This window comes from Diuraphis noxia, unplaced genomic scaffold (genome assembly GCF_037042655.1).
Source record: "Diuraphis noxia isolate RWA-SAM2 unplaced genomic scaffold, SU_Dnox_SAM2 contig0001, whole genome shotgun sequence".
In the NCBI taxonomy this organism is placed as follows: Eukaryota; Metazoa; Arthropoda; class Insecta; order Hemiptera; family Aphididae; genus Diuraphis; species Diuraphis noxia.
In genome coordinates, this window is record NW_028301711.1 from 106,064,667 (window position 1) to 106,090,460 (window position 25,794).

General features: G+C 35.6%; 3 protein-coding genes and 1 pseudogene across 3 annotated transcripts; 2 read left to right on the plus strand and 2 right to left on the minus strand.

Moving 5' to 3' along the window:
• Positions 1 to 625: 625 nt before the first annotated feature.
• Positions 626 to 6,766, minus strand: LOC149063162 (uncharacterized). Its single transcript, XM_089215539.1, has 8 exons — positions 6,473 to 6,766; positions 6,164 to 6,364; positions 5,900 to 6,096; positions 4,833 to 4,972; positions 3,331 to 3,929; positions 1,456 to 1,572; positions 1,277 to 1,337; positions 626 to 693 (listed from the first exon to the last, which is right to left on the minus strand). The coding sequence occupies exons 1-8, from the start codon at positions 6,764 to 6,766 to the stop codon at positions 626 to 628; spliced, it is 1,677 nt and encodes a 558-aa protein (XP_089071665.1).
• Positions 6,767 to 9,234: 2,468 nt separating this feature from the next.
• LOC149063163 (uncharacterized) lies at positions 9,235 to 16,036 on the minus strand (annotated as a pseudogene).
• Positions 16,037 to 23,059: 7,023 nt separating this feature from the next.
• LOC149063164 (uncharacterized) lies at positions 23,060 to 24,088 on the plus strand. Its single transcript, XM_089215541.1, has one exon. It carries the CDS (start codon positions 23,060 to 23,062, stop codon positions 24,086 to 24,088), a length of 1,029 nt encoding a protein of 342 aa, XP_089071667.1.
• Positions 24,089 to 24,112: 24 nt separating this feature from the next.
• On the plus strand, positions 24,113 to 25,111 carry LOC149063165 (uncharacterized). The gene has a single exon (XM_089215542.1). It carries the CDS (start codon positions 24,113 to 24,115, stop codon positions 25,109 to 25,111), a length of 999 nt encoding a protein of 332 aa, XP_089071668.1.
• The last annotated feature ends 683 nt before the right edge of the window (positions 25,112 to 25,794 follow it).

Here is a 25,794-nt window from a genome sequence, read left to right on the forward strand (position 1 = left end):
TGTGCTAATTTTAAAGCTTTATAATTTGTATGCTAGTTTATAAATAATTTAAATTAGGTGACAAAATCAATCATTACAACTTAAATAAGATAATATATAATAATAATATATATAATACTAAGATAATATAGGTACATAGATATAGATATATATTTTATGCTTAATATGTAGATTATGCCCTAAATCAAATTACGAATTATTAGATGGCTATGTGATTAATAATAATTTTATTTTAAATTTTTTTTTTTACGGACAAGCCCTTTAGCAAAAAAGATATAATTATCTAAACATCCAAAAACATTAGTCTACTGTGCTACATTGTATAATGTCATAATGATATTAAATACTAAATAATTTGCGTCAGTGATTGGTGTTGTCACCAAATAATAATTAGTACTAAATTCAAGTTAGAATATTATTAACACCATTTTTAAATTTTGCTTTTTAAGTTTGGGGTGATTGAAAAGTTTGTTTTAATTTTTTGAATACATGTTTCATCTTTACTCATATTTTGCATATTAACTGCAAAACGAACATTTAGATTAAACTGTATCATCATTTTGAAATAGGTTTTTCATAGTCCTGGGCTTATTTAAGTAAAATTGTTTAATGGTTCATAATAATATCAGTATAAAATGTGAGGAATTTTATCGTGAACAGGGTTCAAGGCTAAAAGAAACCTCAAATCAAACGCTAAAAAAAATTAATTTAAATAACCAAAATTAATTAATCTAAAAAATGGATAATCTCCTTAGTTTTTGTTAATGGTTATCACTTGCATCACATTAAAGTAGAAAATATACATTAAAAAACTAAAATGTGTCATAAAGAACCTATCAAAAAATTGTTTGATTCTTTGTATTTATTTTATTTATTCTCATTTCATTAAAAATAAATTTTTTTTTAAATTAAAGTTAAAATCAAATTACTATTGTAACAATTTGATATTATATCTGTCTCAAACCCTGTTCATGACATCAAAATGAGTTTTTACATAAAATATAATTAGCTTCTTTCACACCTTCCATATTTAGTAAATTTAGTCATTAGTATTGGTACTAGCTAATCACGCCACCACTGTAAATAAATTACAATGTTTTTAAGAGCTGTAAGGTAACACTGCTTATAATAAAATAAACTATGTATTAAATATTGAATTTTTTAATCAATAAAAATTATATCTCTTCATATGAAGATATACAATTGTTTGAAATTTTTAATGATTTCAAATCAGGTAAATCATTTATTTTTTGGTTGTTAATGTATTCAACCCAACAATCTGGTGGTTCTGCGTGCTTGTCCGCTCCCGTCTTTCTATCAAATATGCAACACCTTATCTGAAAAGTTTTTATGTATTTATTAAAAAACTATATATAATTTTTCGAAATTATTAGATAATGAGTGACTCAGACATTAGTAAGTTGTCTAATGATCATCAATACAAGAATAAATTACCTGTCCTTGTCTACACCAATACTTTATTAAATCTTCAGTGATAAGTAAAGCTACATCAACTGAAGTGATGAAGCGTTTATCATTTTGTTTAGCCGCAAATGGCAAACAGTTCGAACACTTATTAAAATATAAATAATTATTAATATAGTTTGTAATAATATTATTTAATATCATAATATATTTTAAGTTATACATATAAGTATATTATTTGTAAATTACCTTGTATCAAAATGCTTCTTCTTTTAAATCAAATTCTTCATGTTTTGAAGACTAATAACATCTTTCGTTACTTTATACCTAGGACACAAACATTTAGTAAATGCTCTACAAATAGTTATTTAAATTTTATACTTGGACGCATGTAAAAGCCCGGAAAATAATTGTACGGACCGTAGGATTCCGGAATGTAAATATTCGGACCGTAATATCACGGACCGTAAGAATCCGGAAAGTGGTAAACCGTATATTTCCGGACCGTAAAAATCCGGAAAATAAAAATGTACGGACTGTTATATCACGGACCGTAAAAATCCGGAAAGTATAAATGTACGAACCGTTATATCACGGACCGTAAAGATCCGGAAAATATAAATACGCGGAGTGTAATGCCCCGGACCGTAAGAATCCGGAAAATAAAAAAACGTTACTAGCGCTCTCAAGTGGAACATAATAAATTGCCTTAACAATAAATAGTAAATATTTAAACTGTTAAAAGCGCGATTATTATTGATCTGTGATTATATTGTTCCGTGCTATAGTGGTATAAAAAGACGTATAAAAAATATATTAACGATTCATAAAATTATCAAAAGAAATTAAGAAACTAATTAAAAATGATTGCGAAAATTAAAAATTAACTAGGTATTACAAAAACTAGGTATTATAAAAACTAAGAATAAAATTGCAATTTATATTTTCTATAATTGGATTATCGTGCTTTTTACCCACATGAATTCATCCAAATATCTGTCTCTATGTTGACGAGCCGTACGTACTTATACGTTTCTTGTTGCGCCATTTAAAGAATCCCTACAACCTATCGATATTCAGTATTTCAGTGTGTATTTTATTCTGTTACTGTATTTGTGTATTATGTCTAGATTTGCATAGTGTCTTGCTACATTGTTGCAAGTAACATTTATTATTGAATTTCTTTAACACTGAAAAGTAGAACTTGCTTCTGTAACAGTTACCTATAATATTGTGTTAAACCTACATTTTAATAATGTTATTAATTGAAATTCGAATTTATTTATTTGATATTTGATCATTATACATTAAAACATCAGTCGTCGTGACTCGTGAACAAAATTTTATTCAATGTGTGTTTCTATTTTCTTTAGGTACCATGTAAGTACATAGATTTTGTAATATTGGTTTTTACAATTTCCAATTTATTTGTTTATATAACTATTGAGCTATCATAGTTTCATACTAAAAGCTAAAAATAAAAGTAGGTATACATAGATTAAGTACCTATATGAAGTGTCATAAACTGTGTTAAGTAGGTATACATTGTTATATTCTGAATTTATGAGTATGTGGTAAGCATATAACATAAAATATCTATCTTTTACATTATTGTACTACAAAATAAAACTTAACTATTATGAATATTTTAAATTACTAATTATGTTAATTATTTTTGTCAATTTCGGTTGAATTATGAGTTATTGAGTATTTTTATAAAAAAAAATTGCTAGTAAAATAAATCAAATCTCTTAAACGGGCAAACAGCGTGGAAATAAAATAAAGGTTGGTATAAATTTATAAATATGTATATTTATAAAACATTTTGTTTATCATTATTCATAATTAATAAGTAAAATATATTCTTTGAAATGAAATATTTCTAGTACGACACATGGGGCAAACTGTATTTGGAACTTCCAACTGTCTGACACATGTGCTGCACACCCATGCATGACCACACGGTATCACAATATATTGTTCTGCTGTTTGATTTAGTGATATAGTTGTACATATCATACACACATTTCCATTTCCAATACCGTCTTGCATTTGCGGTGCATTTGGAGATTCAGGTGGAGAATCAGGTATATCATTATTAACTGCTGCAGGCCTTATTGGTTCTTCTTGATCCAATTCCATTAAAATCTCTCTTATTATATTCCGATTAGGCAGAGGATTTTCAATCTGGACAATTGGCTGTGGATCAACTGCATTAGGGACATTATTGGGCAAAGGATCTGCTTCAATTGGAGCATTGGCTGGTTCATCAGCGTTCATTATCTCCCAGTTCCGTTGCCTCTGCTCGTATGCTGCACTAACATATGAGCATTGTTGAAGAAATTGCCATATTGATATGAGTCCCAAGTCATACTGCTCGGTAGAATTTTTTATTCGGCGGGAATTTGCTAAGAACTTTGTCCTCAAATGCCTCGTTGGTCGCAAGTTGTTGAACAACTGTTGCTCAATTATGTGGTAGTTTTGGTTTAAATGAGTTAGATGGCCTATGTAAAAATTCATAAATAATGTAAATATTTGTTCCAACTATTTAATAAGAATAAGTTTTCTCTGTAATTGTTATGGTAATATTTTTATTTATTACCTATAAATTAGGTTTAGTTATTATTAAATTAAATTATTGCTAGTTGGTAACAAATATTTTAATACATCATTTGGACAAAGTTCATATAAAGAGGGACAAAAATTCCTACTTTTCAAGAAACCCAGAAAATATCATCAAATAATTTCTTTTACTCTATTCAATTTGGTTTTTAAATATGTTTTATAAATAGTTTTATATTTAATATTTAAATGACTTGTATCTTCTGCATTTAAATTTAACTGTTATATCACTTACATGACTTAAGTATGTTATGCCCTTTTCATAGATCAAAAATCAAAATTAATATTATTGAATTTTCCACCGTCATATTTTAACTATTTTTTTTTACTCTATCTAATATTTTTCCATGTTAGCAATAATATCCACTATCAAGTTTTAATACCTATCATTACATTCATTATTTCTACTTAGTGGAGATCAATATGATATACAATTTTTAACTATACTAAGTTTGGTAGACACACCTTCAAGAGATAAATTAATTATTATTAATACATTGTTGAACTATCTTTTTATATGGTAATACCATTGATTATCATTATTATTATTATTATTATTTTTGATTATTCCATAATGAATGGTAATACCAGTATTGAGAAGTAAAGTAATGTAATTAATAAATTATTTGACTGGTAAAGCTACCCCCTCCCCCCCTTTCACTTAATCTCTGTCCATTATGTTTTTGACTAAAAATAATAAAAAAAATCAAAAAATAATAACATTTCTGTACAACTATACATTCTTTGTCAAATTGAATTTATTGTATGTGATATTATTTTCTTACCAAGAAATACCCACAAACTAGGATGAGTCACAGAAAACTTAATTCTTAGAGCATTATGAAAGCTTTCTATGTTGTTATTAGTTCGACGAGGCAATCCGTGAACTGATACAATTTGTGGACCAACATTTCTTATCCAATACCTTTAAACAAAATTATTGATTTCACCTTTGTTAGATTAATTTTCTATACAAGATTAGACTTTTTTTAATTTAAAATTAGAATTTAAAGATATAATAATTATAACGATAATAATATATTCAGATGAATAAAACGGAAAAGTGTCCAATAGTACACCTGATAATCTGATATAGATCAGATCTAAACAATGTACTATGTAGGTTACTAGGTTATAGTGTATATACCGTCAGTACTTAAAGTTAATAATAATATAAAACAAATACATTTTTCTCTTACTCAATTTTACATATTACAGTTTAAATGTAAATTTAGCCAACTGTAAGTTTATTACACAAAGCTTTGGCTCTTGGGGGAATTTTTTAGTAGAACACGAGAGTAAAGTAGTTATTGTAAGCTAGAATGTTAAAACATTATTATATTATCTCTGCAGGCAAATCAACTGTTTTATGTTATGTATTTCTTATTGACCTCCCTTGGACTTAAATGATTTATATAATATTATATATGCATTTATGAAATTCTAGAATTAAAATTTGTTTTTAATTATAATACAATTTAAATAAATATTTCCAATAAAACCCATAAGTTGTAAAGTTATTATCTAACAACAAAAATGTATTGTGTAGATAAGTTCTAAATTTTATTATTTTAAGATTAAGACACCTAATGGAAATTGTACAGGATGTACGAACAGCTAAGAATAGTTTCTTAACTACTAATGTAATGAGTAATGACTAATGTTATTGAAAATTATTGGCTTCAATAAACTGTTAAATGTTGCCTACTGACATTGCTCATAGCTTAAAGTAGTTGTTAGGTATTTAACAAAATATTTATTTTAATAATCTAGGTTTGTTATTAGTTGTAAATGTAAATGTATAATTTTTTGTTAATTAAATTTTAAACAAGATATTTTTATTATAAGTTACCGTTCATAGTATGTCAACAAACGTTCTAGATGCACTCCATGGTTTCGACAAAATGCCCGAATCAATAAAAACCCACTGTTTATATCTCTGGCAGGCAATAACGGAAGAGACAAGAGGAGTCTTAAAGCTTTCAACGCATTGTCATTGTTGTTGACATGGTGTAAGTAGCCTAAGTTTTTCATTTTTCTCCATACAGCCTTAACAATGTACATACAAAAATATTATGTCATTAATTTTTATTTTTTTATTTATTTTAATAGGTACTTGATTATGGTGAAAAAAACACCCAACAGCACGAGATTCTGGAAATGCCGAAATCAGCGCATCCCTCAGTGCTGTTTCATAATCTGTAATTATGGTTTCTGGAGCTAAGTTTGGCAATAGATTATTTCTAATAAATCGTATTACACAATCATACGAATTCCTCGACTTGCTTTCCATTAGAACATATACTATGGGTATGGACTGAAATAATGAATTTAGCATTTTTAACCTTAATTTTTCATATATATGAAAAATTATTGAAATAATATTAAATTTTATTAGGCATATGAAAATAAAACAATATCTTACATAGTTCTGAATCATACAGTGTATTGTCAACAACTGATATCCCATATTAACCGGGACCACTTTAAATGTTGCATCGGCATGTATTTCAGTGACAACATTTCTAAGTACATGCTGTATCAAGTTGGTGCATGCGAAAATAACATTACTCCTGCCGTCAACATCACGTACACATCCTCTAAAGAATGGAGCATCACAACATCCAAATCTATTGAGTTGTTCATTTTCAAACAATGTGGCCAAGTCGGATAGTGAATTTGGCAGTCTTGGCATTGTACTTCTCCTGGTAAATCGCATAATCGATTCAGCAGTAGACCATGGATATAATCCTGCTGCTACCACATGCCTGTATTAATTATTTTTCAATATCAATAAATTACCTACAGTATAAATGACACAGTATTTAATAAAAATAAATGTGAATAATTGATTTCAAATGAAGGTCTTTAAGATTCTTTGTATATACCATCACTTATTTTTATTTTTTTATTCACTTTATTAAATAAATGTTTATTAAATTTTAAAAACATTAGGGCCTTATTCAATATTCATAGTCAATGCTTAAGAATACATATAGCCTAAGCTAATTTTTATAATTTAAAAATACAAATTTGTGATAATAACTTAAAGCAACGCTTAAGGTAGGTCTCGGGCCAACCTTAATTTAAGTAGGTAATACTTTTTCTTTTTTTAAGCCAAAGTCTCGTTTATGTATCTCATTTGAATCATAAGTGTAGCTTAAGCAATACTTATTCTTAAGCATCGACTACAAATAGTATTAAATTGAATATGGACCTTAGTTTTCAAAATGTACATATATTTTTATTGAATATCTATTGAAAAAACCTGGTTTTTACAAACTTTTGGGCTAACACAGAAATACAGAATACTAAATAAAACTTACTGTAGTTGGCAATAATAATTTTCCAACCAAATATTTTGAATAAAAATAAAATGTTTGAAAAAAAACAAAATTATTCAATACAATTAAGTATTTAATACAAAAAAAAAGTATTGTAAATACTTCATGCTGAAAGTATATAGAAAATTATTCAATATTTAAAAAATATGGATATTTATATTTTCCAAACATACGTCAATTTTTATTTATTCTACAGTATTACCAGTTACAACATCTACAACAAGTGAGATATTTATCAATTCTGAAAAAGATTAAATGTTGAATTTTAGAATGACTGTTATTGGGGACTATCACTATTTTTCATCTTTTTATGACCCTAAGAACATACCTTCTTGATTCTTCATCGTATATGCTTTTCAAGGGTATATTCTCTGTAGCTGCTCGATGTTTTAAAACTGCTCGGAAATTAGAGATCAAGCCCTGGTTATTGATCCCTGGTTCTCTACCATGACCTCTGTGTGGTTTAACCGTAACGAATGTACCATTTTCCAATCTTTTTATAGAACCGTTACAAAAATGTGTACGAGCTTTAATGCATTTAAAATAACTGAAATATTAAAAATAAATAATTACAATAACTGCATGTTTATTTTAAATTCATAGTTAATTATAATAACAATGACGTGTCTTAAATTATTACCTATGTTGAATATGACATATTAACTGAAAAAACATCACTATTGCAAAGGTAATACAATTGAATATTGGAATTTGAATAGGTATAACAAAAAAAATTCAAGTGAAATGAATAAATTGTGCAAAATTAATATAATTTAAGTTGGCATAATTACTAGGTAGGTAGGTATTTATAATTAATCATACTTACGTGATTCCATTTCGACTGCCATTATTATTATATTTGTACCCATCATTGGGGTTCATTTTTAATTTTAATTATTTATAATTAAATTAATTTAGGTATACACTATACAGTATACACTATACAAATGTATAAAAAATATTAAATATGACACAATCACAATTAATACACCAACAAAGACCTCAAAGAAAAACAAATCTCGAGTGGCTCGTGAGAATATCGAAAGTCGATAAAGGGCAAATCGCAAATGACAGTGGCGAGACGTCTAAAACTGTTTAATTTTTAAATATCACAATGTTCTTTTCCTATAATTTACTGTACATATCAGTGGACTAGTATGTGAATTATAATATATTGTAATATATTTTTAGCTGTGATATAGTCTTTTAAGATAAGCCAGAGTCACATGGTACACATGAAACGCAGCGTTATCAAAGGGCTCTTGTTATAATTAGACGTAGCGCGGCGGCGGCTGTGTTGTTTTCCTATTTTTGGGTAATACCCTAATTCTCCGTATGCTTAGTTTATAACAACCCGTATATCCATTTATAATATATGTATATACAAATACATATATATATATATATATATATATATATTATATACATTATTATCGCGATCATATCATACACAATAATAATTGATCAACAAAATTAATAATTATATTGGTCTGCAATAATATAAATATTAAATAGTATAATATTCATTATGTTTTTATGTCCTGTACTGCTTGTAGGTGTAGGAACGGTTTGGAACTTAAATAAATAAATACTACAACGTATTATTTAGACACACACGTTTATTATCCGAATACAATATATATATATATATTACGATTGTCACTGCGTACGACGTTGACGGCGGTCCGGCTAAAGCTGTCGCCGCCGTCACCGCCGCTGGCCGGGCCGGCGGCCAGACCGGTTGTCGGTCGCGATCTCGCGGACGTCGATAGAGACGCCGCGGTCGTTGCGATAACGACCGCGACATACTCCCCCCCGAGTCCACGAGACGCGACCGAGCAACCTAGTCCACGGGGAGGATTACCGGGTCCCCGGGCGTCACCTCCATGGCCTGGATCCACCGCTCCACCGTGGCTAGCTGCTGCTCCTGGGTGCCTGCTGGTGGAGTTAGCTGCTGCTCTGCTGGCTGCTGCACCACGGGCTGCTGGGCTTGCGGCTGCACCCCGGGCTGCTGGGCTTGCGGCTGCACCACGGGCCGCTCGTCGGTCGGGTCGGCTTGCGGCTGCCCCGCTGGCCGCCTGAACCGGCCACGTCCATCCCGGACGTCGTGGCGCTGGTACGCCGGTGCTGTTCGACGAGGTGGCACTCGCCCGGGTGGTCCTGCCCTGGGCCTGGCGGCTTCGGGCTGTGGGGTGTTCGCTCGGGTGGACCGGCGTCCCTCGGCGAAACCCCGCTCGAACAAGGCCCATGCAGTCGGGCTTGCTCGTATCCGGCCGAACGACGCGTTCGGCCGACCAACCACCCACCGTGTCCTCCGGTCCATCCCCGGAGAGCCTCCTGGCTTCCCGCAACAACTGCGCGGCCATTGCCCGGAGCTTCTCCACGTGAGTGGCAATCATGCCACGGGATGGCCGGTTGTTGCGGTTTGGTGGCGGGTTATTGGCGCGTTCTGCCATCTGAAACAAGGTATGATTAGTTAGTGTTCTCTGACGGTCCTACAGCTCGCTTCATCGCTGAGACATGTAACTTAGTAGGGTGTTTACCCTCCGTCAAGAACACTCCAGTTCCTAGTGGTTTACCCAACTTAACCGGACCTAACCATTTCGGGGCGAACCCCGCGTGAAAACGCTTCTCCGCACTTGACTGCGGATGCGCTTTGTAGTATACCCAATCCCCTACCGACAGATTGTTTCTTCCCGGAGATTCTGGGGGTATATGGGGCCCTTGGGGCCGGAAACCACCGGGTCCACCCCCTCTACCACAGGAATATCATCTGGTTCCACCGGAGAATCTTCGATTTCTACCGGAGGTTTCCGCGCTGCTCCGGACAACTCCGGACCATTTTTGCCCGCGTCCCGCGATCCTTCGGCCAGCTCGAGCTGCCAATCTCCGGGGGCCTTGATCTCCCGACCAAACATCATTTTGGCCGGTGACTGTCCGGTGTTTCGGTTTTCCCTGTTTCTTACGGAGAACAACACGTGTGGCAGGTAGACATCCCACAGATGATGAGGCTTATCAACAAGTAAGGTTCGAAACCCTTTCTTCAACTCTTGATTTTGCCTTTCTACCGGGTTGGCACGCGGGTGGTATATTGGAGTCGTCCATCCTTCCACTCCCCACCTCCTTAGTGCGTCTCCCATTGCCTTGGACACGAACTGCGGGCCATTATCTGACAATAATGCCCTCGGGTATCCGAACCGTGGGAACAACTCCCGTTCGAATGTATCCACAATCGATTTGGTCGTCGCCTTTCCTAAGGGGTACGCCTCTACCCAGCGACTGTAACAATCAGTTACTACCAAAATCGTTGTCTTACCCCTCTGCGTTCGTGGGTATGGACCCATAAGATCGATGCTCAGCACCTCCCAAGGTTGCCGTGGGACTCGGGTGCATATCCGATCTTCTGGTTTGCGATTCAGTGGTTTTACACGTGCACAAACGTCGCACGCCCGCACGTAATTTCGCACTGCTTCACGCATACCGGCCCAAAAGAAACGACTCTTTATGTTTCGGTACGTTTCTTTCCACCCTGGGTGATTCGCTGTATCGTGGTCGTGAAACCTTTGTAGCAGAATCTGGGCCTTTTCCACCGGAACAACCACCCCCTCTTCTCCATGCGCGATGGATCGTGGGTGGCGGTGCAACACCTTGTCCCGGATGATGTACAACTTCCGAAGACGACCGAACCTTGCACCGTCTCCGGAGAGTTTACCAACTATCTCCCGTATGTTCGGGTCATTTTGTTGCCACTCTCGGACAACTTGCCATGTGACGTTTTCGTCATCCCTCTTCGGCTGGATCGCTCCACACTGGGTTGCACCCACACCGGATCCTCCGGACACGCCGGACAGATCACCGAAGACTCCGGAAGTTTCTTCGGACACTCCGGGCCGAATCACAGGGGGATCGTGGATATTGTTCTCCAACGATTCTTCGTCCACTGTATTCGGTCCCACCGGACAACGGGATAGCGCGTCGGCTGCTTCATTTTCTACTCCAGGCACGTGCCGGATTTCAAAATCGAAAGCCCCGAGTTGTAGCGCCCATCGCGTTAGTTTGCTGTTGGTACAGCGGGCTTGCTGTAACCATCGGAGTGCCGCGTTATCCGTGAATAACATAAACTTACCAGACTCAAGATATGGCCTAAACCTGTCAACCGCCCAAACTATGGCTAGACATTCACGTTCGACTGCCGAGTATCTTCCCTTTGCTGGATTGAGTTTTTTGCTGGCGTAGGAAATGATTTTCCTATCACTACTCTCCCCCCGCTGGAAGAGCACGGCACCAACTCCGACTTCGCTTGCGTCGGTCTGTAGATTGAATGGCTTACCCGGAAGAGGAGGGCAGAGCCGTGGTGCGGACACCAAAGACTCCTTCAACTTCCGGAACGCCTCTTGCTCAATTTCGGACCAACGCCATTTGGTCCCTTTGGCCAACAGACTCGTGAGTGGTGCTGTGATCTCGGCGTAGTGTGGCACGAATTGGCTGTACCAACCACAAACGCCTAATACCCGTAACACGTCCTTTGTCTTTTTTGGGACCGGTAGTTCTTGAATCGCCGTCAGTTTCTCCGGTTCCCGGTCTATTCCTTCACCGTCCACGACGTGTCCTAGGAATTTGATCTGTGCCACCCCGAATGTACATTTTTTCGGTTGGCACGTCAGACCGTAAGACTGCAGTCGCTCCAAGACTCTCTGCAAGTGGTTTAGATGTTGATCGGGACTCTCCGAGTATACCACAATATCATCCAAATAAACCAACACAAATTTACCAACTAACCCACGGAAGACCTCGCTTACCAAGCGACAGAATGTGGCGGGGGCGTTTTTAAGTCCAAAAGGCATTACTCTGAACTGGAATAATCCTCTTTGGGTCCTAAACGCCGTGAGTGGACGTGTCTTTGGTGAGAGACCCACCTGCCAGTATCCTGATTTCAAATCCATGGTGCTGTAAATCTTCGCTCCACCCATTCCTCGGACCATGTCATGGAGATCCGGCATCGGGTGAGCGTCCGACTCCGTCTGCATGTTCAGACGGCGATAGTCAACGCAGAATCTACGTGAGCCATCCTTTTTCTTCACGAGTACCACCGGTGCAGCCCATGGAGAGATGCTAGGTTCAACAAAACCCTGTTCTTCCATGTCTCGCACCATTTCGGCAATCACCTCGTTTTTCTCTCGGGAGTACCCGTAAGTGTTTAGAGCCACCGGATTTGGATCCTTGAGACGGATCTGGTGCTCTATCACCCGAGTTCTGCCTACTTCTCCGGAGAAAACCTCCGGATATTGGCATAGGACTTCTTTGACCCGCATACCGTACTCTCCTTCGGGTAATCCTGCGGTTGTTAAGTCCACTCCTACGGTGACCGGAGTTACTGGATTTCTCCAACTCACGGAAACACGTCTTTCTTTCCCCAGGTGGATTATGCAACCGCTATAGTCCCAAGCGACTTGTTGCTCCACGAGGAAATCATGGCCCAGGAAGACATCTCCGATGAGATCGTCTAACACTGCTGCCCTGAAGCTTACCTCCAGACCCACTATCTGGGCCCGAAATTCGGAAAACTCCGTAATTTCTTGGGTCCGACCGTCCGCCATCCGGACAGTCTCCGGTTCTTCGGTAAAACTCCGGCCAAACTTCTTTGCCACCCACGGTTTGACGTATGTCCTCGCCGCCTGGGAGTCCAGTAGCGCTACTACTGCCCCGAGTGCAAACTCTAGTTCTATGGCCGGTAACGGAATATCCGTTACTGTAGTTTTCCCCGTTGACACCGTTGCAATGGCTGGAGACTCTAACACTCCGGTCCGCAGATCCGAAAAGCGTTCTCTCAACTCGAACTTTGAGTCCGTATCTGAGTCTCTCCTCTTGCACTTTTCCCGTGGATAAGGAATAAACTCCTCGGAAAAATCTTCGGCTGTGACCGGACAAATTAACAACTCCTGTGTTAACTCATCTTGTTCCGCATCACTTGAAATGCTGTCCGCGACATTTTTATTGGAAACATCACTCACCTCGGTGGGATTTTCACTTTTGTCCGGAACACTTTCGACTCTTAAAGATTTTCCCGACCTGTTGTCCAGGTGGTCGGAACCCGTTTCCATCACCGAATCATTTTCCCGGTCCATTGTCACGAACTGTGGTTCCTTTACCGGAACGTCGTTTTCAATGGGTTTTCTCGGGTGATTTCGGCGCTTTCTCCGGTGTTTCTCCGGAGGCTCGACGGTTTTCACCGGACAACTCCTCACTCCGGAGCTTATCTTCGGGTGACCAAAGTTTTTCTCCGGAGGAATGCCGTTCTTACCGGATTTTACCGGTTCAGAACTCTTTTGGTCCGACTTCTTCGGGCCATTTCCCGAGTCTCCGGTCCGTATTGCTCCGAAGTTCCGTTTTTTCGGGTCAGTTCTTGTAATTTGTGGTTCCTGTATCGGAACGTTACTCACTGCCCGAGTTGAACTTCGTTGCTTACCACTCTTCGGACGATTCGTCACTTTTCCGCCGGTTACTTCCTGGCCGGCCGGGACCCGGCGGTCCCGCCGGTCGTTTTGGCGTTTCCCGACTCCGACTTTCTTTTTGGACATGCAGCTTGCCAGTGGTCATGACTACCACATACCCTGCATCCTGCTCCCGAAGATAGTCGTTGCTTCGGATTCGGCACCTGGGATTTCTCAGCACTCTCAGCTTTTCGTTTATCCAACCATTTTAACTTTGGTGGTACGTTGGTGCTCACTCCCGCCTTATCCGATATTACGGCCTTGCTACCATCCAGAACATGGGCAAGCGCTCGTAATTCGCTGAACGATTTCAGTCGCTGTATACGTGCATGAATTCTAAATTCATCACGCATGAGTCCAATCACTGTCATTACCACCGCTTCTTCTGTCAGACCAAGGTTTAACCTCCGATACAACTGGTACTTGTGTAGGACATACTCCCCCAGTGTTTCGGTCTTGGTCTGAGCGGTGCTCAACAATTCTGATTGCAGACTCGACTGCAACTCGTCCCCGTTGAACTTTTCCAATAGTTCAGACCTGAACTCTTGCCATGGTAAGTCCAACGCTCTCATGGTTCCCCACCATGTCCCTGCCTGTGCCTTCAGCTGAGGGGCCAAAACGGTCACCCATCTAGCCTTGTGGATACCAGTTTCTTCAAGTATTGCCTCGGCCTGGAGCAAAAACCGCACTGGGTCTTCCTCCCTCTTACCGGCAAACTCTGGTATCGACGCACGGGACATATTTAGCTCATTTTGAGGGATGAGCAGGCTGTCCGGGAAATGCACGCGTTTTACTCCGGAAAAACTACTCCGTAACGCTTCCTCATGACTTCCGCCGGACACTTCACCGGACACTCCGGACAGATTACCGAAGACTCCGGACATTTCACCGGACACTCCGGACCGGTTACCGGAAACTCCGGAAGAACTCCGATTTCTCGGGTTTTCCCCGGTCAATCTGCTCCGTATGTTCGCCCATCGGCTCTCAAAACTCACACTTTGAGTTTTGACCGGACGATTTTGACTTTCGTCCGGGCAAATCTGATTGGCTCCGGATATATGGCTGGTTGATGGTTGTTGGGAATTTTCACGGCATGAGCAACTTGCTTGCTCCACCCGCTCGGTCGACCTATGCTTTTCTTCTGCTAACTCCCGCTCCAAGCGTTCCACGCTCTCGCTGAGAGTAGCGATTGTCAATTGTTGCTTGTCGACCGTTGTTTCCAACCCCTCCAGCCTGTCTAACATCTGCTCCATAAACTGATTTATCAAGTTCTTTTCAGAGTTGACCTCATCCTCCTCAGTTTGAGCCTCCGATGTTTTCCCTTCCGGTACCTGGGCTGACGTCTCGTCAGTTTCCCCAAACCGTACTGATCTTGGGTCAATGCTTTCCTTGGTCCGAATATACTCTTCTAAAGCCAAGAGTTTATCGGCCTTGGACCCCCCGGTCTCAATACCACGTTTCAATAATTCCCTGTTAATATCGACAATATTTAACTCACTAATGCATTTAGTAACCATTGTGCAGATTAAATTTAATTGCTATTATCTATCTAATTAAATTACGATGGATACGATATTACGTAACTCGGGCTATCGCTGGTAGAGATATGTACTTTCCAATCTATAAATAGCCTAAACCAAGTTTAGCACTGTAGGAATTACGCTAAATTATGCAAATTTTGCTACAATTTACCACCTTAGATTGGACAAGCCCTTAATATTTTATTAATAATAAAAAAAAAAAATCTGAATAAAAATATTAGGAACCGGTATGATCAGGACACCTATTGTAGGTTCTTTTAACCTGATATGTGCTAATTTACTTTAATTTACGTAAAATTATTTTTATTAAAATTAGCACTTACCTTACTCCTTACTCGACTGCGCCAATGTAGGTGTAGGAACGGTTTGGAACTTAAATAAATAAATTCTACAACGTATTATTTAGACACACACGTTTATTATCCGAATACAATATATATATATATTACGATTGTCACTGCGTACGACGTTGACGGCGGTCCGGCTAAAGCTGTCGCCGCCGTCACCGCCGCTGGCCGGGCCGGCGGCCGTGCCGCAGGCGGCGGCCAGACCGGTTGTCGGTCGCGATCTCGCGGACGTCGATAGAGACGCCGCGGTCGTTGCGATAACGACCGCGACATGCTGACTCGACTGTTTGTCTATTGCTGGCTGCTGCTTACGACAATACGCGTTTTACGGCTCTTATGCGCAAAGTTTGAGTGTTCTAGTGTTCTGGTGTTTTAAACATATGCGTAGGGTGATCAAATATATCGGGGGGGCTGCAAAAATAATAATACTTAATAAGAAAAAAAAAACACTAAACTAAATGAAAATAAGACATTTATTTGTTTTCAACTATAATTCCAAGCGTCTATTGGTTTTTGAATAGATATTTAATATATCATTAGAATCAATATTATTTGAAATATCTCTTTCAATATTTAGTATTGCCAGTGAGGAAAAACGGTCTTGAGTCATAGTTGACCGTATATATGTATTGACACGTCTCATTGTCGAAAATGACCTCTCACATGATGCTGAAGAAATTGGTAAGGTCAGAGCTAAATTTAAAAGTTTATATACATTAGGAAAAGTTGAAATAGTTATATTTTTTTTGAATAAATTTATTTGATTTTTTTGTTCAGGTCCCGGTTCAGGTTTATTATTATAGTTTTGAATACAGTTTTTGGCAACCATCATTTCAGCTTGAAGTGAATTCAAATCAACTTTCAGTAAATCCTATATTAATTAGAACACATTATTAATACAACTGTATGTTTTTCTTAATAATATTTTTCATATTTTATTTATTAAGTATATAAACGTTCACGTCCACGTTCTATTTGAAAAAAACGAATGACGTTCGCATATCGTTCACTAACTATAAACGTGAACGTGCGTTTATAAACGACGTTCTTTCCAAACACTGCCAAAATGTACCATATTTGTAGTTAGCATCAGCGCAATATTAGTTGTCTTTCTCACTCATGAGCGACTTGGATAAAACGTTCTCACTTACAACCGTTTTTCATGATTTTTGAGTAATTATAAAATAAAATCATCTACTTAAAAAAATGATAGTGGATGGCATTTTCGAGTGTTTCACATATCGGTTTTATATTTTGTTATATTCTTTGACTTTGTACTCGACAGTTACCCGACGCGGCATTACATAGCGATTTTTGTAAACACACACTAATTTTCATTTACTACAGCTATAGATATAGCTCAAAAGTTTCTGTTACGTGAATTGCCTAAATATTACTCCTTAACTCTTAAGACATGATGATATTATGCTGGAGCCCCTTATTGTAAATTCAAAAAGTATTATCATCACATGTTGTTAATAAATCATGGAGTTCCGTCGATGATGACAATACAGTGAAACAAAGTTTAAGTAAAGGAAAGCCATTAAGAGGCCGTCGTGGTAAAAGTGAAAAACATACAACGCTCAAGAGATGGCGTTGTATTCCGTATCGCCGCCGTCGCGGCTGGCCGTAACCACGCCCATCATCTACGCGCCGCGGCGCTTGTGTTATAATCGCGGGAGCGGTACATTATTATATCACGGACCGTCGTTATAGACGTTTCGCGTCAATGTAGTTGACCGTTGCGTAAATTGTCATCCAAGTATTTCTTACTATGCACTACCGCTCGGTACGTAGCTCCTAGTTCACGAGTCACGAGTCGCAACCTATTTATTAATTAAAGCCCCTGCTTACTTAAGAATATTAATCGATAAATAAAGCATACAAATAATAATACACCAAAACTTGATTTGTATTTCTAACCCAATTACTTTTTAAAATACATGTAATAACATGTAGTAACAATAATTTCATTACGATTAAATAGGTTTTTTTAGTAACTGTGTCACGTTTTTTACGATATTACTTATTAGTGACCTGAAGTACTTATCGTACGATATTTTCATCTCCAATTAGTATAACGTTTTAAATATTTTTGTTAGTATAAAATACATACCTGTTTACTTATTTTATTTTTAAACTTAATATAGGAAGTTGAGTGTTATACATAACATATTATATGAAATAAATAGAATAATACTTTAATTTTTTATATTATTTAATACAATAGCAATTTGCAGTAAAAAAATAATCTGTATACAAACATTACAAACTTATCATGTTCATATGATCTATATAAATATAAATAATGTAGGTACTTACAAATGTAAAGAACACATTTAATTTATGTATAATAATTAATTGAAACATAACATTAATATATATTTAATAATTTATTAAACGGACGAACCCAATTACAATAATTATAATATGAAAACATAAAATAACGATATACAGTATATAATATAGCTGTGGTGAGAGGTGTTCAATATTATTTAAGTGATTAAATTATTAATGTATAAATTAAAAGATACAATAGAGATACATATACAAATTTGGATTAGAGACAAATTTTTACTATTGAGAATTTAGATTCATATACAATGGATAACTAACGTATGAATAAGCTTATAAATATGTGATATGTACATATTGTACATATTGTACAATGTACATATTATCTATACACAAAGTGCATAATTACCTAAACGTACATAATAATAAAATAAAATATATAATATAATATAATGTACTTAAATATTTTACGCATATATTTTCCGCAATAATAAAAAAACATCGGTGACTAATTAATTTTATTTGTGACCATAAATCGTTACAGATGATTTTTAATTAGCGCGGCAAATAAACATGTAAAATATATTTACAAAAAGATATATTTTATTGTTATGCACGTAGGTAATTATGCCCTTTTTACATACAAAATATTATAATAATATGTACATAAAAAAAATAACATAAAAAATATTTTTTATTTTTAGATTCTGAACGAAGTGATGAATGTATTGATTTTACAATGATGTGTGTTTTTTTTTTTTTGTGTGTGTATAGCATAACTAGTCGAAATAATGCTTCGATTTCAAACTTTGGGGGTGGTTTCCGATGTAAAATTGAAGATCCTTGGTGCATTATAGAGGTCAAAAGTGAACATTTTCCAACTGTTTTCAAAAAAATCAAGAAAAACAAAAAAAAAAATGACAGAAAAACGGGAATTTTTACGCAAAACCCGTTTTCGAGCAAATCGACTTTTTTATATGGTTGTCATTCAAAAACTAATCACTGTAAATACTTGAAATTTTCACCAAATGTTTATGTTAGTGTTATCTATATACAGTTTAATTTTCAAAAATTTTCTTTTTTTTTGAGTTATTTATAGACCTCTGAAATTTTCGATTATTTTGAGAATTTTTATTTAAAATGTTGGACGACCAAAAGAACTTGAAAATTTAATACAAGGTTCCTTATAAGTTTTTCTTATTGTAGCTAAAAAAAATTAAAAATCGTTAGTAACAATTTTTTTTAATAAGCGTTTATAGTTCAAATTTTTACGAAATATGTCGAAAACGCGAAAATTTGCAAGTAATTTAAAAGTTGAAAAATCATAAAATGTTTTCTGTTTATAACTAAGGATTAAAAATATAACACTAAGTTCTCCATAAGTTTTCCTTCAAATAGCTATAGAGAAAACTCGAAGCGTCGTTATAGGAAAAATTTTAAGTGCGTTGAATTTTAAATGTTTTCGAAATAGTGTAACGATACAATATATCCTCAAACGATTTTAAACATTTGTTATTTTTCAAAAAGTATAAGTCGTAGATACATGAAAATTTTACCAGTTATTTAGATTAGCATTTTCTTTACATGATTTAATTTTTAAAATATTTTGACTTTTTTTTAGGTATTTATAGACAACTGAAATTTTCAATTTTTCTGAAAAAATTTTTTTGAAGTGTTGATAAAATTTTTTTGGCCCTATCAAAATACTTGAAAATTTAATACAAAGTTCCTCATAAGTTATTGATATAGTGATTAAAAAATTACAAAAATACATGGGCATGATTTTTTTTATTAGCATTTGAAGTTCAAATTTTGACTAAATACATAAAAATTACGACAATGTTCAAATTATATTAGATCGAAATTCATAAAAGTTTTTCTTTTTATACCTAAGATTTGAAAATTTTATACAAGGCTCCTAAAATATTTATACAATATTATTTGAAAAATAAAAGAAATCTAATATAGTCACACATTTTTTTAATAAGCATTTACAGTTCAAATTTTGACTAAATACATAAAAATCACGAAAATTCGTAAATTATTTTATCCTAGAAATTCATAAAAAAATTTCCTTTTAAATCTAAGATTTGAAAATTTAATACAAGATTCCTTACAAATTTGTCAATCTTTATCTCAAAAAAAATGTCAACCGGAAATTCAAATTAAATTTTTATTAGCATTTGAATTTCAAATATTGACAGAAATTCGTCAAAACCATGAATATTTGCAAATTATTTTGTAGTTCAAAATTCATAATATTGTTTGTATTTATATCTAAGGTTATAAAATTTAACACCAAGTTTTCCATATGTTTTGCTACAAATAGCTATAGAGAAAATTTGAAGCGTCATTATAGGAAAAATGTTTTGAGCGTTTGAGTTTTAAATTTTTATGAAATCGCGTAATGATAACGATTTATCCTCAAACGAGTCAAACGAATTTAAATATTATTTGTCATATTTCAAAAATTATAAGTCGTAGATACTTGAAAATTCATATCGACACTTCAAAAAAAAAATGTTCAGACAAATTGAAAATTTCAGTCATCTATAAATATCTCAAAAAAAGTCAAAATATTTTGAAATTTAAATCATGTAAAGAAAACGCCAATCTAAATAACCGATAAAATTTTCAAGTATCTACGACTTATACTTTTTGAATAATTACAAATATTTAAAATCGTTTGAGGATAAATCGTTATCGTTACCCTATTTCGTAAAAATTTAAAATTCAAACACACTTAAAATTTTTCCTGTTTAATGTACAATATTATTATCGATAATGTATAGCACCATTATTATCATTTATGATATCGCTATGGATCGGGCAATAACACTTAAATATTAAGGCACGGGTCGTCAGTTCGATATCGACGACGCGTCGGTGACAATGCCGGTCAATATACGCGACGTAATGTAAATTCACATTATTATAACAATTAAAATAGTGTTTATTATTTAAAATTATTATTCAAGTATTATTAATAAAATATATCAATCAATTATACAGTCCACTAGTATTTCTTTAGTTTTTTTTTTTTTATTCAAATTGAAACTGAGCCGAAACATTGGTCCAAACGAACCGGATCGTAACGTACGCGTCAATATTATTACACGCATTGTAGTATTTTGAATTACAAGTTCACGGAAGAAAATCAGTAAAAAGCTTCAAGAAAGAAGACAGCATCAGGTGAGTGAGTCTCGATTTTACACGTATTTAAATAAAAAGTGGCCTCATATAAGTCTTATTAATTCGTCCTTGACTCAAAATAAATCCGTTAGGGAAATTGTGCTTAAGCCTATATCCAAAATATTATATCATCATAACATTATAAACGGTAGATATTGGGTAGAAGTCGATCACAATGGCTAGCGATGATAATGAATTAGCAGCATTCGTTCTACGTCGCGGTCAGATCAAAGGGCAGCTTACACGATTTCAAACATTTCTGGATGACCCAAAGTCCAATGTCACAACGCAATTAAGATTACGGGCTGAAAAGATACGTGAAGCATGAAGCGAATTTGATGCCATACAAAATAATATAGAGATATTAGACGTTAGTAATGAACAGGTACAATATAGGTCCACATTCGAAGACTTATACTATGATTTATTGTCAAAAGTCGACGAGAGATTAGAGGGAAATAACGCAATCGCGCAAGGTCGACAATTAATACAGGCTGATCAAAGTGAAAAAGCAAGTCACAAATTTTCATTTGTAAAACTTCAGCCGATCGAAATTCCTACATTCACGGGAAAATTTGATGATTGGGTAACGTTTCATGACATATACTGTGCAATGATACATACAAATAATTGTTTATCAGATATCCAAAAATTTTATTATTTAAGAAATGCGTTAGAAGACGAAGCAACTTCATTAATAAAAAATTTGGAAACTTCCTCATCGAACTATGAAAAAGCGTGGAAAATAATTACCACAAGATACAATAATACACGTATGTTAATACAAACGCATACAAAACGTATTTTTGATCTAGAGCCAATCAATAAAGAATCGGCAATCAAATTAAAACAATTAACTGATTCGATAAACGGACATATGCAAGCATTAAAAGCGCTAAACCATGACCCATACAATTGGGGTGCGTTGTTATTACATGTAATTTACACGAAACTTGATACGAACACTATCAAGCAATGGGAAATGGAAACGTCCAGAGAAGAACTACCTAGTGTAGAAATGTTAGTGGAGTTCTTAGGTAAAAGGAATCAAATGTTAGAGTCAGTCGAAAATGCTAGATTACTAACAGGCAAGCAAAATGAATTTAATTATTCACTATCAAAAATCTCAAAAGTTGGAACATCAAAGAAGGGTGCGTCAACATTTTTATCTACATACAAAATGAAATGTTACATGTGTCAACAACCACACCCAATATACAAATGTACCATATTTCTGGCACTTGACATAGCGTCCAGAATAAAGAAGGTCGATGAATTAAAATTATGCAAAAATTGTTTAAAAAAAACAGATCATCATGTAAATTTATGTCCATCGAGAAAATGTATAAAATGTCAACAGTTGCATAATTCACTTTTACATAAGGAAACAAGTTCAGTTGACGAAAATGTCAATATATTATCAAACAATGCAGTAGTATCTGCGCATACAGCAAAAGTCAACATTGATAGCGAAGTGTTGTTAGCTACGGCAATAATCAAAATATCGAGTCCCGCTGGCAGGCATTCGCATGGGCGAGTGTATGTTGTTAGACAGCGGATCACAGAGCAATTTTATAACAAACAATTTGGTAAACAAACTCGGACTTCAGCGGGAAAAAGTAAACATTCCAATATGCGGTATCAGTGAAACGAATAATACAATAAAATATAAGGTAACAGCTGTAATCAACTCATTAAATAACTCGTACTCTACGATAATTGACCTATTAGTGTTATCGAAGATAACGGGCCCATTACCACGAACGTCTATACGCAGTGTGAATGTTCCGAGTGATATATATATGGCAGACCCGTCGTTTAATTATCCAGGTAATATTGATATACTTATCGGCGGAGATACTTATTGGGACATAATGTGCGCTGATAAAATAAAAATCAATGATGGACCATATTTACAAAAAACATTGTTCGGATGGGTAGCAGTAGGTAAAACGACGAATAATTTAAGTATGACAAGACCAAACACATGCTTGTTAGCAACTCGGAATCAATATAAAATATTAGAAGGTAAAATCGAAGCGTTCTGGAAAATGGAAGAGGTGTCGTTAAAACGTAATTTCACTGACGAAGAAAATACATGCTCCAAACATTTTATTGAGAACGTCACGAGAAATAAAGACGGCAGATTTGTGGTGAGGTTACCATTCAAGGACAATTATCGGCAGTTAGGTAACTCATATGCATCAGCATTACGAAGATTCTTATCATTAGAAAAACGATTACGCAATAATACCGAGCTATATACGAAATATAAAATGTTTATGCTAGAATATGAAAACCTTAAACACATGGAGTGCGTATGCGACGCAGGCGGTGATAAACAGGTAATCGATGACAATAATTGCTTTTATCTACCACACTCGTATGTGATAAATGACCGCAGTAGAACAACAAAGCTTCGTGTTGTTTACGACGGGTCAGCAAAAACAAGTACCGGCATATCATTAAATGATACATTAATGAATGGTCCGAAAATACAGCCTGATTTGTTAGAAATCGTCATTCGGTTTAGAACACATAGATATGCGTTCTCGGTCGATATAACAAAAATGTATCGACAGGTATTAATACACAAAGAAGATCGCGATTATCAACGCATATTGTGGAGATCTGATCAAAATGATGAAATAAAAATTTATAAGTTGTGTACTGTAACATACGGTTTAGCACCGGCAGGATTTTTGGCAGTAAGTTGTGTTAACCGCGTTGCTGAGGACGCCGTCAACGTAAAATTAAAAGAAATTATAAAAAACGATTTCTGTGTAGACGATTGTCTCACCGGAGCCGATACGTTAACGGAAGCAATATAATTACGTAATGAACTGATTTCAATTATGCATAAGGCAGGATTTGAATTATCTAAATGGACAGCAAATCATAAAAACCTAATCCCGGACACAAATGAAAACGAAACATCGTCAGTATCAATGGATAAGGAAAGTGTGAAGACCTTGGGTTTATATTGGGAACCAAACAGTGATCATTACACTTACGTTGTTCAACCACCGAAAATAAACATTGAGGTAACCAAAAGAAATGTTATTGCTGGACTAGCAACATTATTCGACCCATTAGGTCTAGTAGGTCCAGTAATATTAGTGGGCAAAATATTACTACAAGATTTATGGCGTGAGAAAATTGAATGGGATAGTCAAATTCCACCACACATGCAATCGGTGTGGAACGGGTATATCGATTGTTTAAATGAATTAAATACTTTTAATATACCACATTGGCTTGGATCCAATAATGATAAACAAATTGAGATACACGGGTTCGCAGATGCGTCCATGAAGGCGTATGGCGCTTGTATATACATGCGTACGTCAGATAAGGACGGTAATATTACATGTCAATTAGTGTGTGCCAAATCTCGTATTACGCCAATAAAGGTAATTTCTATTCCTAGATTAGAGCTATGCGCGGCGCTACTTTTATCACGTCTAATGTCCACAGTTATACCAGCACTTAATATAAGTGTGTCAAAAAGATATTTTTGGACAGATTCCACTGTCACCTTAGCTTGGTTAGCTGCAGATTCAGGCAGGTGGAAAACATTCGTTGCGAATCGTGTCAGTGAAATCCAAACATTAACTAATAGTTTGGAGTGGGGACATGTGAAATCGAACGACAATCCAGCTGATGTATTGTCACGAGGGTGTACGCCGAACGAATTAAAAATCGATACGCTTTGGTGGCATGGTCCGGTATGGTTAATAAATAATGAATTTAAACATTCAACAGCATATATAGAAGGTTCCGCACATATGAATGATATCAAAAATGAAGACGCCTATTATAGTGTGTACTACAAAGGTGGGCGCGTCGTTTGACATTGATAAGTACTCGACGCTGAACAAATTATCGCACGTCGTTGCGTACTTATTACGATACAAAAATAACTCATTATCAAAACGTAATAATATTCCGCGAATTACCGGCCCGCTTAATACAGACGAGGTATTAACTGCAATAAAATCAATAATTAAACTATTACAGGGCACATATTTTTCCTCGGAAATTAAAGATTTAAAAAGCAAACACTATGTGTCGTTGAGTAGTAATATACATAAATTAAACCCGTTCATAGACGATGATGGAATCGTGCGCGTGGGCGGTAGACTAACCAACGCGACACTTATTGATACAGATCAACGTTTTCCAATTATTATACCTAAGGAGACAAACTTTTCGAAATTAATTATGTTACGCGAACACGAAAGGTTAATGCACGCTGGTCCTCATGCTACACTTGCAACGGTGCGATTAAAATATTGGCCACTCAATGGGCGGAGATGTGCGCGAAAAGTCGTACATCATTGCGTAAAATGTTTTAGAGCACGACCGAAAAATGTGTCACCTTTAATGGGTAATTTACCCAAATTTCGAGTCGATCGGGCGAGTAGATGTTTCGAGAATTGTGGGGTAGATTACGCAGGACCGTTTCTATTGAAATGCAGTAATCGACGAAATGCCGCAGCTCAAAAAGCATATATATGTGTGTTCGTATGTTTCG

What these genes read in the sequence shown, in the direction of transcription:
- LOC149063162 (XM_089215539.1), bottom strand. Translation starts at nt 6,766, where the DNA reads ATGCGATTTACCAGGAGAAGTACAATGCCAAGACTGCCAAATTCACTA. An exon ending in TTGTTGACATACTATGAACG is followed by an intron (nt 4,973 to 5,899) that starts GTAACTTATAAT and finishes TTTTGTTTAAAG; the next exon opens with GTATTGGATAAGAAATGTTG. An exon ending in TAGTTTGTGGGTATTTCTTG is followed by an intron (nt 3,930 to 4,832) that starts GTAAGAAAATAA and finishes ATTTTTACATAG; the next exon opens with GCCATCTAACTCATTTAAAC.
- LOC149063165 (XM_089215542.1), top strand. Translation starts at nt 24,113, where the DNA reads ATGCATAAGGCAGGATTTGAATTATCTAAATGGACAGCAAATCATAAA.
- LOC149063164 (XM_089215541.1), top strand. Translation starts at nt 23,060, where the DNA reads ATGGCAGACCCGTCGTTTAATTATCCAGGTAATATTGATATACTTATC.